Source organism: Vanessa tameamea, chromosome 19, assembly GCF_037043105.1.
Source record: "Vanessa tameamea isolate UH-Manoa-2023 chromosome 19, ilVanTame1 primary haplotype, whole genome shotgun sequence".
NCBI classification, from domain to species: Eukaryota; Metazoa; Arthropoda; class Insecta; order Lepidoptera; family Nymphalidae; genus Vanessa; species Vanessa tameamea.
In genome coordinates, this window is record NC_087327.1 from 6,706,327 (window position 1) to 6,724,417 (window position 18,091).

The window sequence follows — 18,091 nt, forward strand, 5'->3', positions numbered from 1 at the left end:
GAAGCTATCGAACAACGCATGTCTAATTGGGAAGATGCTCAAAGCAATGAAGAAAATGAAAATGGTCTTGGAAACAAAAGAAAAAGACGAAATAGCAGAGTATCGAAACAATCAAAACGAATAAAGGCAGAGTCTGAAAATTCCTTACATCTCGAGACTCCCTCAAATGACATTTATAATATCTAAGGTAATACTTTTTAAGTTTTATTATTGAAGCGTTTTCGTATTTCAAATATTCATAATCATCAGTCACCTGTTGGACTACATCTCCCTAAGAAAGTCACAGCCTAATATTCGGGTCTCATTTTAAGATCTTATTTTTAGATTTACGTCATTTTAATGACAATTATATTTAGATACGATCCTAAGCAGTAACCACCAGTTGATATGTCAATATTCCATTATTTAGTTGAATAGGTACAGGATATATACTTGCGTAATATATTTATGAAACAGATATCAAATAAAGTTGCAATTACTTTACATCTATTCCATTTAACATAATTATAATTCGAAAATTATGTTTTTTTTAAAATACTCGTATATTTAATTAAATATTTTTGTTACAGTTATCACCGATTTGTGGACCGTCAAAAATCTAATTTATTTTATTTGACAAGAAAAATCTTAGTTTACTAACTTTAATATATAATTAGTATACATAAATAAAAATTATTCTAATTCTGACTATAACTTATAAAAAAAACATATAAAATCATAATGGTAATGGTAAAAAATCTAAGTATATTTTTTATTAATATTAAGTAGATCTCTTATTAGGATAGGAGTTCCCGCTTTTGTAATATTATTCTTTTGTTTATATTTAGTTTAATTTAGTCTTTGTATTTTTAATTATGTGCAATAAAGAGATATACAACAACAACGTATTTATATGAAATTTTCTTTACTTACTTCGTCCGAATCGTGGTTGCCATTCTCGAAATTTCTAATTGTTAAAGTGTTTTATTTGATTTATGAATATGTAATTATGAAAATAAACTTATAGCTACAGTATTTATATAGACGAACTAATTTTAAAGTTTATATTTTTTATATTGTCCGAATTAATAAGTTATTCCGAGTTTCTTAATATCTTAGTTTAAATACTTTCCTGATATTAAAACCCAGATTGTAGGTATTAATCGATCAAGCTTGAACCTTAAAGTAACTGACAATTATGTTCTATAACTGCAATTAAATCACTTATTATTGTATATAACAGGAGATTTAATAGTAATAAAATATTCTTAAAAATAATAAAATGAAGGCGGTTATATATTCGACCCTTTTGGTTTTTTTTTCAAGATTTACTATAGTTTTTTCATTGACCTATAACATACCGTTTTCGGTAAAAACTTTTTGTTAAACTGTCTAATTTTATTTTGTCATGTCATCAAAAACATTAGGTAGCAAAAGTCATTTTAAAATACTAAAGAATGTCTTGTGAGTGTCAAGATCGGGTAAAGCGTAAATATTACCGTTATTATGATACACCCGATGGCTGTGATGTTTTCAAAAAGGTGAGATACTTTTTTATGTAATGCTTATTTCAGACAAACATTTGCAGCATGCAAATCATAAGCCTAGAAAAAATTTGGAAAACCTCCAAATTTTTTCAGATCACTGTTGTTATTTAATAATTATTCAAATTAAGTAACTTATTAAATGTTAAAGTACTATCTGCTATTTCATTCTGAACCACTTAACATTTAATATACCAGTCTGTAAAATGACGACCAGAAGTGTTTTGTTTTATATTAACATCTACCGCAATTTCGGTAAAGATAATTCCTGACCTGAGTAAAACCGGCGAAGAATAGGTTTTGTATATATTTGTTTACAAATTTCAATTTGATAAAGAAATAGCTAAGAGGTAATCGTTTCATTCCTTTTTCGTAATATATTGACTTTTATACACTAAATAAACATTTTAATATTGTAGATTTTAGTAACTAGCCGATACGGAGCTATAGCCGGCTTGATCTTGTCTACTTACGATGTCTTAATGTATTCGCACGCTGTTGGCTTAGGCCCGATTATGAGACGGTTAGCATAGACAATTTATGTATCTTAATATGTCGATTATATATAAATAAATATTAAACATAGACAACCATATTTGTCTACATTTTTTATACCTAAGTTTATTTATATACGTGTATCGGATTTGATGGTAATCCGATAGAATCGTCCCGATTGTCACATCAGCAATAGACATTGGCACTATACGAAATATTAACCATACCTTTCATTATCAACGAGACACCAGTCCTGAGGACTAAGATTTAAGTTATGATTTAAGCTATTGTTACACTGGCTCACTTGTTACAATATTAATGATTTTGTTACGCCACAAAGCCTCTTGGGCCTTATTACATAAAATATATAAAGCTTTGGCGCAGTCAATATTGGTATACTGTATTCCTGTATGGGGAGGAGCAGCTAAATCTAAGTTCATTGAAGTTGAGAGAGCGCAAAGGCTTTTGCTAAAAGTTATCCACTTCAAGCCATATCGCTTCTCAACGGACACGCTATATTCAATGAGCCAGATACTGACTGTCAGACAAATGTATATCCAACGTGTCATTCTTAAAGCTCATAAATCATTAAAATTCATTAAATCCAGTACATTAAACGATGTACATACGATGACACCGAATTAATTCTGTTTCATAAAACATAATCTAATCTACTGTAATCTACACATACACCCACCTACACACACACACACACACACACACAAACGCACACACACACACACACACACACACACACACACACACACACACACACACACACACACACACACACACACACACACACACACACACACACACACACACACACACACACACACACACACACACACACACACACACACACACACACACACACACACACACGCACACACGCACACACAAGTAAAATTTATTTTGATATAATGTTAGTTTACCTACTGATTGTGAGTTTTAGTATATAGTAAGATATTGTTTATTCTTTTTAAGAACATGGACAGAATTGTATGTTATGGAAGAGCGGGCCCTTCTGTTACGAGTATTATATTATACTCACTAGAGGGTCCCAACCTTTATTTGCTATGTACAACTTGATAAAGAATAAACTATTTTTCATTTTCATTTTCATGTTGTTTAATCAAATCTTACTTTAATCTACTTACTTTAAAATAATATATATAACAAGTGTCACTAAAACTTTCATTTACTTTAAAAAGGTATGCATACCACACAGTGCCACTTGCCATGATGGGAGCAACCTTTGCAGGAGTTGCTAATGGAGTTCAACTTTTACGACAGAAAGATGATATACTTAACTATTTCATTGGTAAATTAACACAAATATATCAATTTAATCTAGTCGCAATATTTTGTATCTAACTGCAAGTGAAGTAATTAGTACGCGGCACTAGTTCTAGCGGCTCCTGGGGTAGAGCGAAAGTAACGGTCAGAGCGGGCGGGGTAGCGAGGGGCGCCAAAATAACAAATTCGAAAAGCAATTTCCAGCTAACAATACAATTTTAAAAGGCGCGGGGCAAAATGGGTGCGGCGTTGTAGGTAGTGAGGCACACTTGCATTGTTTCATTTTTGTAAATTTAGTAATTATTATTCATTTCAATACTGAAATATACCTAATTTATCTTAAGTGCAGGGCCGGATCTACCATATGGCTTTTTGGGCTTCAGCCCCGTGGAACAAAGGGCCCCCAGCTAAGTCAAGTCAAAGTCAAAAATCGACCATAATGCGAAAGAATTACCTAATTTTATTAAATACAGATCGTATGATTTGCAGCCCTGCGAATCCTGCAATTAATCAAACCCATTCAATTCATTTAATTCAAGTCTACATTAATGTGTGTCTTAGGTGGGCCCCTAAGTAATATTAGCCCAGGGTCCCCTAAACTAACGTTCCGGCCCTGCTTAAGTGAAACCTCGTTCTACCTCGATCAAGGGCTAAGGACGACGATGTAACTGCTGATCAACCTATTTACGGGATAAAGGCTTTATAACCTGCCTATGTGTCTTATGGTAACAAAAATATTGACTAGCCAAGTGCGGAACGTACAAACTTTCAGCACTAGCTCGATCAGCGTGAACCGCATGTCTTGGAAATCAAATAGCTCCACATTAATGTTAATAATGCTAACAATGTTTGGTAAATTACACATAGATATGTAAATTATTTCGATAAAATTCGTTTGCAAAAATCACTATAGACGACTAGAGTAGTGAGCAGTCGGCGTCGAATTGATCGAAAATAATTTATTTTACCGCAAGGTCGAACCTGCGTATACATAGCAGAAGATCCACGTCATATTCTATTCAAATGTCCATCTTTTCGTATAACCGCAATATACCTACAATTTTTTTTTCTATAGGTGGCCTCGCTTGTGGACCCATTCTGGCCTACTATTTAGGGTCCAACCACGCTGTGCTGTTAGGAGGCCTCGGTCTAGGAATCATTGGCATGATTAAGAAGAATGCTATTGAGAATGACTACACTCTAGTGCCTCAAGTCTCGGGACACATGGGAACAATCCGCAGTTGGAAACATGATTATACATATTTAGCTGACCCAAGAGATAGTTAGTATTGCGATTGAACAATAATCTAATGTCTCCACCGAGCTGTTTTTCAAGATACTTAAAGTTTGTTATTTGAATTTTGAATGTGTGTTTTCACTTCGGTAACTTTGTGAGCGTTGCGAACTGTAACCTGGCTTCTTCATAGAGCTGATGTTTTTAATACTTAATAACTAAATACAGTCAGAAAATAATTACTAGATTTTCAAGCGAGTTTATGTAGGTTTCAGGATTCATAAAAATATCCTTACCTACCGGAGCGAGAAGGTCGAAAACACTGTATATATTATATACTGACAAGACCTGATGTTTGTATCCAACGCTTCGGGATCTGTAGCATTATTTATTTTTATGATATAATTATTCGGACGAAATAATTGACCTACTGATGGTAAGTGGTCACCACTGCCCACAGACAATGACGCTGTAATATTAAATATTCCTTACATCGCCATTGCGCCACCAACCTTGGCGACTAAGATGGTATATCCCTTGGTCAGTGGCTTACTCACCCTACAAATTGGAACACAACAGTACTGAGATTGCTGTTTGGCGATAGAATATCTGATGAGTGAGTGGTACTGTTATGCTTCTCGTGCCAGTGGTTACACTGGCCCTTTCACCTTTCATACACTAAGTATAGCTATTAGGCGCTTAGTAGGTTATTAGTGGATGGTACCTAACTAATTTAAATTAAGTGAGGTTAACCAACATAAAAAGTGTTGGTACGCTTTCTAACAAACTGAAAATAGTTATATAACATTATATTTTTCTAAAAAAAAAATTCTTCTAAAAATTGTTGTTTTTCGTTTTTCAGCTGCCAAGCACACATGCGGGACCAAAAATAGTCCATCGGGATAATTACACCAATCTAGTCATTGAAATTGAACATTATTTCATTGAGCCTTCCATCCTGCTTATCAAATTATTAATAAAAATGTATTGGTTGTTTAAATAAAACAATTAAAAACAGGAGTATTTTTATATTACTTCTTAATCTATTTTAGTCTTCCAGAACTGAGACAAAAAAACTTAATTTCGGTTGAAACGAAAACATTTTATTATATAAATCAAAATCGTTCAATTTGAATGTAAATATTTAATCATAACATTATTATTATTATTTTATTATACAATGTGACGGGAATGTGACAATATGAAAAACATTAACAAATATGTTCAAGAAGACTAACATTACTTACATAACTCTATGAATATTCTCAATGTCAACCCAAATCATTTTGTACTCAGTAAATGATCAAGAAAAAACAGATAAAAAAATTATACTTTAAAGTACTTCCTTTTATCACTCATCCAAAATAATAGTCAATAAGATCCACTTTTAAATAATCTTACTCGTTGAAAACAGATTATAATCAAATATTAAATAGAATGAAACTCCGATATTTATTATTATAAAGCTTGTTTTTGTACATGAAAATTAGGTTATTCCATAAGAATATTCAGCTTAAAATATTCTTAAAAATATTATTGCTAGACCAAAGTGTAAATTAGAAGGCAATTTTTATTTAAAAAAAAACCACAGAACTGGTTCTTTGGTAAAAATAGATCTCAAAATATATTGTTTTATTAAAATAGCCATAACAGCTAAATTGCCTTATACTTTAACATTTGGATTATTTATTATAATTACACATTAACACTGTTTATTTTGAGTTTTTTGACTCTCCTAGTGGTACCTTCTCCGTCGGAACTGTCTGTGTCATGTGAACTGCCTTCTGATTTAATTCCAATACCTAGTTCATGTGCATCCATGTAGTTTCCAGTGGCTTTCGCTTTTTCAAGTACCCTTACTAAAAAATAATAAGATAATTATATTCTTTGCATTGCGTTCAAAGAGTTACATATCAATCAAAATAAATAAGAGAGAAGAATGAATACTGAGAATTACAGGCTAGTGGCTAGGACATGTCCATTTCAAAAAGTATTAAAGGTTCGAATGAACACACAATCTTTTTTAATACAAGATTTTATTAAATATCTGTACTTAAACTGTTTTACTGTCATGTAAATGGATGATATTCAATAACTTGTAATTAATACAATATATATTTAAATATTAATAACAATTAATAAAAACAATATTACTCTGTGTCTCTAGTATGCTGTTTTGTCTCTTTAAATCATCTATGTCCTGTTGGTGAGCGCTGTTTTTCCGCCTCATGAATTGTATATATTCTGCTGCCTTTTTTAAAATTTGTGCACGACTTGCCTTAAAAAATAAAAACATTTATATATATAATTATAATATAATATATATTGGTTGTATATGATATAACTTGTAAATCTATAACATATTAAAATGACAGGAAAACATATTGCTATTATTATATTACATATTTATGTTTATGTTATTATTATTATATTATAGTATGTGATGTGATATATTATTTATATTAGCAACACTGTAGGCTGTTCCAATCACAAGAGGACCGAGGCCAAAAAATCAAGTTGTGACACCAAATTAATCTGATTCATTGGTTTAGAGCTTGACTAATCAATGATATTCACTTTGTATTTGCAAAAAAATTGCATTTTAAAAATATTTTAGTAGAATAGAGATGTATTATAATATATCACATATTATTCAATACATTATTCAAGGACTAAGGTTTGATTATCATTATTCCTCCTTCGATTGGAATAGTCTTGCAATTTGTATAGAAATTTTACTGTTACAGCATGCACACAACTAATATATTGATTTAGCTGTATATATATTGTATTTCTACTATAGTTTCTCAAATTAAAAACTCTTTTAACACTGACATCCATAATCACTTCCACAAGAATTTGGACTGGATCTTTGTTGTTTATTTACAAACTTATCATCAAAAAGTCATATAAGAGATGAGCTTAAGACTAATATGCTAATACTTATTTATACATATTTATTTTAAGTTTTTTTAAGTGTCTCCAGTATGTGAAGATAATATTAAATATGAATATAAACACTTGCCACTTTTTCGCCTTGTAGAGCTGGCACTGAATCCCTCAATGATGTAAAACTGTCTTTTATGTGATCTCTTCTTTTCCTCTCTAATGCATTATGGTGTGCTCTTTTTTCTGCCTTGAAATAAAAGTGGGTTTCGATGAGAACATGCTATAGGTATTACGGTTTAGATAAAACCAAATGTTCACTAACCACAACGTCACCTTGAATGCACAAACACCAACAACAATTAGAAACCATTTTAAATAAATTATAATTCATAATGTGCTACCTGAGAATAATATCCACTTCCACCCAAACTACTCCTGGCGTGTGGTCGAGAATCCGAGTCATTTTCAGCCTGCAAATTACATAAACATGATAGACAATAAAATAAACACGATCTTGATAAGTAAAATGAATCAGGAAAACACCTACATCACTTTCAATATCAATGTCGCGATCGTCGTCACTCATCATTTTGAATAGTTCCGTGTTTCACTTCAAAATCAAAAAAAATCGTAGGAAAACATCAGTGAAATGGTTACAGACACTTAAAACTATGTATTTTCGGTCGTTTTAACATCTAAATTTGCACAAAGGACGCGTGACAGTAAATGACAATGACAATTTTGACATTTTAAATCATTGACATTTATGTTTATTTTAGGTACAGATAAAGAAATACCTTTAAAACACAGACTAAATATATTTCAAGCACCCATGATGCAAAAAGTAAATCAATAAAATATATTCTTAGTGACTATTAAATTATGAGCCAATTAACTATTTCATTTAAAAATAATAATAAAATAAGTATTACATACTCATGGACAGATGTCAAATAAAATATTTAAGAAACTAAAAGATACATATAATAACTAAAATTGACTAACCTTAACACTTTGAAAAAGCAAAATCGTACGATGAAATATATCGTACATATTTATTTTGACATCTACGGAATAGTAAAATCGAGAAACAGAGAAGAAGAAAAACCAGATTCATATTCTTTTACAGAGTGAAATAAATAATATTATTACTATTTTTATTTGCCAAGTGCCATATATAATGGGACTACAATAAAAACGTAACGATAGAGATATAAAATTCAAGCAGAAGACTTAATTTAATTAAGGTAATGTAGCTATAATGAGTTTTGTTTGTCCTCTTAATATCCGGACTTTAATCCAATCAAAAAAAATTAGACCAATAGCAAAAATTAACGTTGTCATTTAAATTATGATCATATCAACGGTAATTTTTGCAAACATAAATTATAGCGTATACGGCCAAATCTGAATCAATGAGGAATAGCAAGAAATTCTAAAGGAGGTCTTGAATTCGATTTTTGGAGAAGTGTTACTCGCGTTTTAGTATGGCACCGAAACATTACAATGAAACAACACTAAAATATTGAGAAGAAAAAATATAGAGTAAAAAATAAAATTGTACATAAAAAAAAAATCTTGCGTAATTTAGTCATAATAACATAGAGCTATATACATTCTACATATTATATTATGATTATACACTTTGTTTTGTAACAAAGCTCAAATCTAATGAATAGATATCGTTAATTACTGCTCAAAATACTAAGTATAGGGTATTTTTATTTATACTAAAAATTATTAGGCATTACAATTAGATCTCGATGTTGATTTAATCTGTATTCAAATAACCGCGAACTTAAACAAGTTAATCAAACTTTTTATTCAATTGTGAATTAAATAAAATGAACAACAACGCGGAGAAGCTGCAAACTTTGCCCAATATTGATGCTATCGGTCCTGATTTTTATGACATTGTTGAACAAGAAATTTATTACGACTTAGCACGGATGAAAAAGAACGTTGCAATAGTAACAAACTTAAGACGTAAGTTTTGAAAATAACGGCATTTATCGTTGTTTGTTCTTTCATAAAATAACATTAAAATAAATAAAGACCACGAATGTTAACTCATTTTTAAGGCGGTGCAAGTAAACTATAATATCAGCTTACTGTCTTTGTTTTTATAAAAAGTTCACATTCAAAGACCGCGTATTATTAAAATTAAAGAGTTACGCTGCTTAAAATTATACTATCTTTATAACACTACTGTAATAGTGTATAAATTTTAACTATAGTTAAAAATTTATTTGCTTTTGCGAATGGAGTAGAGTAGGTAAATACGTTTGGGTACAACTGAATAGCAGGATTGTTTTTAAAATAATCCTACACTATCAATTATAAATTATATAGACAAAGAAGTAGATAATAAATCTTTCACATCATAGATAATACATGTAAACTGAAATTTCACATTTTAATCCCAATGCGAAGACTAAATCAAAAACTAAAACACTGCCTTATTTTTTACGAGATAACATACACTTTATGATAAGTTTTAGTACTGACATTATTTTATTTATAACGTTTTAGTTGTAATTTAATCTTGTCCAGTTAATTTTTAACGATTATAACTAAGAACGATCAATAATCAATACGGATTATTTTATTTATGATAACATCATACAAATCTTTTCCAAACTAAAATATTTTCTTACATATTTTGAAACTAACTCCAGTATAGCAAAAAACAACCCGATGCCTGAAGTATTCAAACGGTTGAACCTACCATAATATCTTGTTGTTGCGACTTGCGGTTGAAATAAATAAAAACGGGCACTTTAACAGTTGCAAACTCAAACTATTGAATAGTTGCACAAACAGATATGACAGATATATATATTCTCTTAAAGCAGTCTCTCAATTAACTACTCTTCACTCCCAATCCAATCCTCTCCAATATTGTTATCACCAAAAAAAGTACACCCCTGCAATATTTTGTAATTAATTATATTCTACAATAGTAATATTTTAAACTATATCATAATACAATCATCTAGGTGATAATATTATTATTAAAATTACTGTTATTTAATATAATGATAATTCTATGAATACAGATGAATATGTTAATGTAGTTAATAATATTTATGAGATATTAATATACTTGCTTTATTTAATAATTAATGAACTATATACGTATATACATATAAATCGATTAAATAATTCTGAGTTAGATAGAAAAATTTAATAAAAGAGAAATAATGTCTTATCAGCCAGCCACACGTTTTTTTGCATTTTTGTAAATAACGAATTGCAATTGATTTCAGAGTTATTTTATATAAAAAATAAACATTTATTAAGTATCGTTATAACGTTATATAACTTTTTAATATCCTATAGGGAAGTGTTAAGTGGTCAACACTGCCCATAAACATAGATACTGTAAGAAACATAAATCATATTACTAATGCAACACCAATCTTCAGAACTAAAGTGTTATGTTTCTAATAACTTGCTCACTCACCAATCAAACCGGAACACTACAATACTATAACCTATACCAATCGAAGTACCTAGGAATAAAGATAGATAAACCTTAGATTTAAGTATTTCATGCGATTTGCTAATAACTCAGCTATATTGTGCACTACTAAGAGTTTATGATTAATATATCCTTATTTTTTAATATAACACTATTGCACTTAACTACATATATCCACTTTAATTTAACTTCAAAAATTCTGATAACAGTTTCGTCGACGTTCAAAACGCCATTTTTTCGCAAATCCATAGTGAATCATAGATTAATCAAGCTCTCGACCAATGATATCGCCACAATTTGCTGTCAAATGTTGTTTATTTGACTTTTCGCCTCTTATGGTTGGAATAGAGTATAAGTATTTCCAAATATGATGAGTCGAACCTACCAAGACGGACTTCTGCAAAGCCAACTACGGCCAAGTTAATACTTATTTGTATAACGATCATACTATAAAGCAAACAAAGTATGATGTTATTGTGTGTATATTTTATACAATATATGTACATATATTGTACTTTCAGTTGCAGCTGCAGAAATAGAAGTAGAGACTGCAGCTCTCTACCATGCTGAATTGTGGTACGACATTGAAAATCTTAAGGCCGTTACTAATGAAAATATTAAATCCACATAAACAAATATTGAATAAAGTATTGTAGTCATAATGCTGTTGAAATGAAAAATATATAATTATAAAAAAATAAACGTTTGTTATTTATTTTTAACTAGCGACCCGGCCCGGTTTCGAACGGTGCAATGATGATACTAAATATACTACAGAATGTCTTTATTTACAACGTTTAGGTACAGTTTTTTTGCCATTAGACTATACAGTTCGCTAGGTCCCTGCATTTTAAATCTGTAATATCGTCGAAAATATCCATTTAAAGGGAAAAACTATATTGAATGCACAATGTATTTAAGGTATTTAATTGGATAAGAATTTATGCTGTATTACATAAAATCACTTCGTAAATAAGCCATTATTTCTCGTAAAAATCATCTCTTTCTCTTCCTCTTGAATCACGCTATCTATTTAAAAAACCGCATCAAATTCTGTTGCATCGTTTTAAAGATCTAAGCATAAACAGGGACAGACAGACAGCGGAAAACGACTTTGTTTTATACTATGTCGTGATGTGATGACACATATGAACTGATACAAATTGAATAAGTAACGAAAACAACAACGGAATTGTTATTGTTTTTATAACGTAATTCAATCCTGGTCTGTTTGATAAAATGAATGCCAATAATTGGTCAGATAAATTACAGCACAGTCGATGAACGAATCACCGTGTTCGTTATAACTTTAGCTTCTATTCTAAACGTAATAAAGTTTAAAATGTAAAGCATAATATTGAAGCCATATGAATGTACGGGTCTACAGATAATAATCAGTTCCCATTTTCCTTATGTATTCAATCGAATGCATCGTCAGTTCGTTGAATTAGTTTTATAGTTACTCTTTCAAATAATATCAGTTAATCATGTCCCGTATGTTATTAGTTCTTATATTGACAATAATTGCTATAAATATAAGTGAAGGAAAACTAAAAAAGAAGAACACGCCGCCACATTGTACCAAAGTAACGAAAGGTAAGCAGAGGTCAATGGTATTTTTTTAATACAAATACATAATAAAGTAATAGTCCTATTCAATTCAGTTTATAACGTTTTTAAGTTTTGAATTTAGAATCAATGTTATGAATGAATATAATATTGTAAACCTTTTTCTTATTATATAAAAGATAAGAAACGTACCTATAAGCATTTCAATGTACTAAATATATTCAAAAATAATATTAATTGATGATTTGAATTCGTTTATTTTTTTCAGATACAGATTATGCATCTCGATTTAAGTTGGATTATCCCATAGCCTATATCATACCCGGCCAGCATGAAGCTTATCAACCGGTATGATGTCAACATTTAAATGAATTTAAACAAAACATAAAAAACGTATTGTGACAAGATCGACAATGGGGCAAGATCGTACTACGGAAAAATTATTGGCGTGCGTCGCGCTAATTAATAAAGATTTTTAATTATTTTTAATTTTAAAAATGCGTCTAATATGTAGAAATAATTTGCTTATAGCCATTTTAGTTTCAAATAAACGGTGCAGTAATCTTCGTATATTCTTGGGAACCTGATTGGTGGTACATTCTAATGGCAACTTTTAACTTTTAATATCGACTATCGTCACTAACATTTTAATCAAAATGTTAGTTATTTCTTACAAATATGGCAATTTTAAAAATATAAATAGCAGTCAACGTGTGAGAGAAATTGTTGGTTCTTCGGGGTCCCCTCAGGATGGGGGCCCTGGGCACGAGCCTCGTGTACCCTTATGGTAAAGACGGTAATGGATATAAATGTTCATATAGAATACCCTTATCCTTATTTACGTAAAGTTGAATGTATATAAATGATTTTATTTATTTTAAGTTATTACAATTTAATTATGAATTAGGTACCTATATTTAGGAGATATATATACCCTAGGTTTTCTTAATTTTTTTTCTTCTTAAGGATAAGGCCGTCTCATGTACGTCTTCCTTAAGATTTCATTATATTTTTTAAATTTCATTCGTGTACAATGAACAGTATTTTTGCAACATGCATCGTATCTAATTAGTTATAGAGAAAAGCAAGGCAAATCAGTTTAGATATGAATGCATCATATTTTTCTCTCTTTGACTGGCACCGACTACAATAAAAATAATTATGAGGTTTTGAAATATTTTACTTTTTGCAGATGTACTGCATCAACCCACCATCTGTGAACAAGGGGGTCACGGTTGTGTGCGATTGGGCCGCACCTCCCCAGGTACAATTTACTCTAGGAGACGAATACATGCACGTCGTACGTCAAGATCCTAGTGGCCGCTTCCTAGGCAACGCCGTCATTACCACGTACCAGCTCTGCAGTCACAACATATCTAGTGAACTATATGATCAATTTGCTAATTCTGATATAATGATAACAGATTTGTCTTCACCATGAGGTGGTTAATTTTTGCTTAATTTAAAATAAATAAGTACTACCTATATCTACCCTCGCATTATATATCTTTTTTTATAATTATAATAAAAAAAAAATATTCAAGACGGAAAGCTTAACCAATTACGATTGTAACTAATTAAAATTAAACACTAAAATATACTTGACTTGTAATCAATTATTTTTTATTTCCGTTAAATTGTCCTTTAGGTATTCGTTAAGTTGAACTAATGTTTTTTTTTTATAATTAATAGTGGTATTTATACAACTATTAAAGTTTAAAACGTGTCAAATGTGTTTTGTATGTGTTTAAAATGAAGTGGTTGAGTTCTGTTATAATTTTATTGGCTGTAAGCCATGTATTAGCGGGGCATTATAAATTTGAATTCGGTAAGCTGCTAAGTTGTAATTTTTTTTCGTATATCATATATATTTAACATTATATTTTTCTTTATGAAAGAAAAATATAATGGTAAATATATATATATATTTTTTTTAAATATTGTTTAACCTAAAATATAAATATATTAAAATAAAATGTTCCGCAACAGGCCATAACTATGGGAGCGTGATATATCGATACGACGGAAATATTCCATTTCTCCAAAAAGTGACAAAACACACTATACCCGTAAGTATAATCGCACTGAAAAAAAAACGCAAATAGATAATATTTATAGCATAAATCGGTGACATATTGTTAAAAACTGTGTGAAAGTTGTAAGTACTTAAAACAATAAAAAAATCCATGAAATAAGGTGGGTGGACCATGGAAGGCCACCTTAACGAGTAAACACTTTTTCTTCGTTAATTAACTGGATAAATTAAGGAACCAAATTTTTAAGTAATACTTTGTTTTATTGTGTACCATATAAATCACTTTTTTTTAAGCTAGCTTTAATCAATTTTTATTAAAATTAAGTTTTATGAAGCTCTTCCAAATGGCCTTGCAAGGAACACGGCTCCAAACAAGGCCAATATTATACATCAGTCGTACAACTTAAAAATAGAATTGTAAACATTGATATATCTGCTTTTACTAAAATTTCATAATAAGCTCTTTCATTTAAGTGAAACATTAAATGCTAAATATGTTTTTATCATCTATAAAAAACTCAACGAACATTACTTGAACACCATCCTATAACTAAGAATATATTCATGGAAATTATTTAAAAATAGTAGTAATGAGTATTATATTGACATCAAATAACTTGCTAACGCGTTTTATAATAAAATTTAAAAGTTTTTTTTTTACCTAAAATGGCCTTCTTATGGGTCCGTTCTTTGTAAGGCCAAAGTGTTCCTAAGAAGGCCAAACTAACAATTATTATCAATTACTTTTTCAAGAAGTGAGGTTCTTCAAAATGGTGGTTTTACAACAGGCTTATTCATTTTTTGAGCTCTAGCTGGATTAATTAGCTGAGGTTTTCTTTTTGAAATAGATGGGTTCCGAGCCAAAAATATATTGAGCAATTTGCGTCCACCCATTCTTGTTAACATATTGAAAGAGTTCTTAATTTTAAACTTCTCACAAAATAAAACGGTTTTTTTCCTGATTTTAGGCGTAAGCGGTACACCCAGTTTTGCAAAACGGTTGATTCGCTGTGATAAATCCTCTTCTAACTGTCTTATCAAAATAATTTTGAAAAAAAGTCTATTCAAATTGACTTAAAAAGGTTAATAAACCTTATAAATTAAAATTTTATAAGTATAAAACATTGTTTTAACTGTAACGGTACGTATTTATAACTAAAATTAACTATTCATACGTTATATGGTTTGTAGAAGTTCCTTGTAAGGCTCATGTACCCTAGCTAGGGCAACCGTCAAATTTTTGATTGGCCTTATAAGGATGCAATGGCTTTCCTAAGACACTACCAATATTTTAATTTAAATCGATGCAAAACTATTTAATTTTTCTGAAATACCATAAACATATCCTTATACAATAATTTACAGTAACAAATATGAGATAATAATACGTCATTAAACTAAAAACTTTTGTTTTGCTATGCGCGCTATTAACAATTGTAACGTCGACGACAAAGTCTACGAAGCATGAGGTCGCACAGCCACAATAGCGGCGCATGCGACTTGCCGCTGCATCTGTGGCCTTGAGTTTGATGCATCTTAGTGTATAGCAGAAGGAAATTGTCTTTACATGTCAATAACTACGAATTTTCAATAGTTGGCCTTCAAAGGAGCATGGCCTTCCATGGTCCACCCACCTTATTTAATAATGAAGGCAACACAACATATGTTGAAGAGTTGTTAAAGGCATATTATATTATATAAGAAAGACCGTTAGTTAACAATTAAAGTTTTATTTGATCTCTATCAAACTATATAACTCTATCAAGTTCTATCTGCTTATTTTTTTTTTTTTTTGTTTTTATTAAGTACAGGCTTAAGTATAATTTACTCATTCCTATCTTTGATTATTCTTACTTTATTTTATGGATCATATTAAATATTAAAAATTTTAGGTGCCCGCTGGAGTAGATATTACTTACGTATTGGTGACCGTTGATGCCATTTCCCCGCCAAAAGTTGATTTTTTGCCCAATACCAATGAAGTTACTATTACCTTTAATTGGACACAGTTAAGTCTTTCTTCTTACTCTATATTTGTTAAAGGCATTTGATAAAATGTATGATATCGAAGTTTTAAAAAATAAAATGTAATCATTATGTTTATTTTATCTTTTTCATTTACCTGTGATAATTATATACGATTCCTTTTAATACCTTTTTTTATTTTATTTTATTTGATAGATTACTCATTTACTTCTATTTCAAAATAGAAGATAATTGTAAAATTGTAAATTAAAAGATAAAAAAATTCATCACGACTATCGGTCAAATTGATTATTGACAATATATACCTACCTACTATATTTCTTCAATTAACTTTGAACTGCATAGGCTTGTAAACAAAACTATTCTTTAATGTTATTGTTTTTTAAATCTGTGTAGATTTAAAAAACAAGAAATCTCAATAAAAATTATTCAATTAAGACTTAAATATTTGAATATGGTAAGTTTGATTTCTATTTTTGATTTATTGAATAGATTTTTAATTTATTAGAACACTGTAATGAGAACACGATAATATGCTTTAATAATATAATAGGAGTCAAAGTGTGCATTATTAATTTAAAAAAAAATTTACCTATCTAATTTTATAGAAACTTCATGATTTGGTAACATCACTTGACGGGTTCTCGTGTTTAGAAGATATTAAATGATATACAAAAAACTTAAAAAACAATGCAGTTTTGTTACCTATGTTACTAAAATAAGTTATATTTATATAGAGAATAAAATTCTAAGCAATAAAATAATTAAAAATGTGGAACTTATAAAGTGTTTCAATAAAAAGTTGCGAAACGTTTTTTTATTAGCTTTTTACAGCCTACGCCCCACACTTTACGATTATTATATCTAAATCACTTGATAACAAAGTCATACCCGAGTTCAATTGTCCACTGTCCAACAAGTTAAAATTAAAGGAATACAGTCTTCTTCACCTATAATAACAATTATGTTGATTGCCTATATTAGCAATGAGGTCAATGATGCGCAAGAAAGCTTTACAATCTGTTAATCTTGAAGGAAATCATAGATATAGAGAATTATCTTTCCTACGTCTCGGTACAATACCGGCTTTTAATCCACATTATAATTTGAGCGCCAAAGTAAGTTTATAAATAACTTTTTTCTTTAAGCGAATCAACGTCAATTTGAAATTTGAATTAATGGCAACTGTAAAAACTGAAAACTCGTACGAAGTCCTAATAGTCTAAATATATGGAACGCAAAAATAATTGAAGTAGATGAGTAATTCTAAAAAGAAAAATGTAAAGGCTAATTTAGTTGTCATACTATGGGACTACTGATAGTCTTGTCCACCATGAAACGTTGATATTGATTATTGAAGGACAAAAATATTTGTGTTCTTTTCCTTTATAATTTTTATTTGTGTCATACATTTTTATATATTAATAAACTAGCAGTTTGTGTCTGTGTATAGTCGTGCTGTTGGCCCTACTGACCTTTACAGCGTAACCGGGCGTTGGGGCGAGTACTAGACTCAGCCTTGAAGTTTGAGCCCTTTCGGTCTCGAAAGTGACGTTCGTCCTGAAGTTGTTTCCTAT

At 30.0% G+C, this 18,091-nt stretch overlaps 4 protein-coding genes across 4 annotated transcripts; 3 read left to right on the forward strand and 1 right to left on the reverse strand.

The window, feature by feature from the left end:
• The first annotated feature begins 1,436 nt into the window (after positions 1-1,436).
• On the forward strand, positions 1,437-5,878 carry LOC113399306 (NADH dehydrogenase [ubiquinone] 1 alpha subcomplex subunit 11-like). Its single transcript, XM_026638398.2, has 5 exons — positions 1,437-1,520; positions 1,943-2,046; positions 3,233-3,342; positions 4,393-4,599; positions 5,414-5,878. Exons 1-5 carry the CDS (start codon positions 1,437-1,439, stop codon positions 5,455-5,457), a joined length of 549 nt encoding a protein of 182 aa, XP_026494183.2. The 3' UTR covers positions 5,458-5,878.
• LOC113399339 (protein max) lies at positions 5,565-8,185 on the reverse strand. Its single transcript, XM_026638442.2, has 5 exons — positions 7,988-8,185; positions 7,842-7,910; positions 7,577-7,687; positions 6,706-6,829; positions 5,565-6,410 (listed from the first exon to the last, which is right to left on the reverse strand). Exons 1-5 carry the CDS (start codon positions 8,027-8,029, stop codon positions 6,247-6,249), a joined length of 510 nt encoding a protein of 169 aa, XP_026494227.1. The 5' UTR covers positions 8,030-8,185; the 3' UTR covers positions 5,565-6,246.
• A 1,099-nt stretch (positions 8,186-9,284) lies between these two features.
• Positions 9,285-11,555, forward strand: LOC113399305 (uncharacterized). Its single transcript, XM_026638397.2, has 2 exons — positions 9,285-9,426; positions 11,446-11,555. Exons 1-2 carry the CDS (start codon positions 9,285-9,287, stop codon positions 11,553-11,555), a joined length of 252 nt encoding a protein of 83 aa, XP_026494182.2.
• Positions 11,556-12,321: 766 nt separating this feature from the next.
• Positions 12,322-16,631, forward strand: LOC113399326 (uncharacterized). The gene is made up of 5 exons (XM_026638427.2): positions 12,322-12,520; positions 12,762-12,841; positions 13,686-14,321; positions 14,483-14,562; positions 16,421-16,631. The coding sequence occupies exons 1-3, from the start codon at positions 12,412-12,414 to the stop codon at positions 13,932-13,934; spliced, it is 438 nt and encodes a 145-aa protein (XP_026494212.1). The 5' UTR covers positions 12,322-12,411; the 3' UTR covers positions 13,935-14,321; positions 14,483-14,562; positions 16,421-16,631.
• Positions 16,632-18,091: the final 1,460 nt, after the last annotated feature.

Excerpts from the sequence above, each read along its gene's own strand:
- LOC113399305 (XM_026638397.2), top strand. The coding sequence starts at position 9,285 with ATGAACAACAACGCGGAGAAGCTGCAAACTTTGCCCAATATTGATGCT. Across the intron at positions 9,427-11,445 it reads AATAGTAACAAACTTAAGAC|TTGCAGCTGCAGAAATAGAA; the intron begins GTAAGTTTTGAA and ends TTGTACTTTCAG.
- LOC113399306 (XM_026638398.2), top strand. The coding sequence starts at position 1,437 with ATGTCTTGTGAGTGTCAAGATCGGGTAAAGCGTAAATATTACCGTTAT. Across the intron at positions 1,521-1,942 it reads GCTGTGATGTTTTCAAAAAG|ATTTTAGTAACTAGCCGATA; the intron begins GTGAGATACTTT and ends TTAATATTGTAG. Across the intron at positions 4,600-5,413 it reads TTTAGCTGACCCAAGAGATA|CTGCCAAGCACACATGCGGG; the intron begins GTTAGTATTGCG and ends TTCGTTTTTCAG.
- LOC113399339 (XM_026638442.2), bottom strand. The coding sequence starts at position 8,029 with ATGATGAGTGACGACGATCGCGACATTGATATTGAAAGTGAT. Across the intron at positions 7,911-7,987 it reads ACATTGATATTGAAAGTGAT|GCTGAAAATGACTCGGATTC; the intron begins GTAGGTGTTTTC and ends TGTAATTTGCAG. Across the intron at positions 6,830-7,576 it reads CTCTACAAGGCGAAAAAGTG|GCAAGTCGTGCACAAATTTT; the intron begins GCAAGTGTTTAT and ends TTATTTTTTAAG.
- LOC113399326 (XM_026638427.2), top strand. The coding sequence starts at position 12,412 with ATGTCCCGTATGTTATTAGTTCTTATATTGACAATAATTGCTATAAAT. Across the intron at positions 12,521-12,761 it reads TTGTACCAAAGTAACGAAAG|ATACAGATTATGCATCTCGA; the intron begins GTAAGCAGAGGT and ends TATTTTTTTCAG. Across the intron at positions 12,842-13,685 it reads AGCATGAAGCTTATCAACCG|ATGTACTGCATCAACCCACC; the intron begins GTATGATGTCAA and ends TACTTTTTGCAG.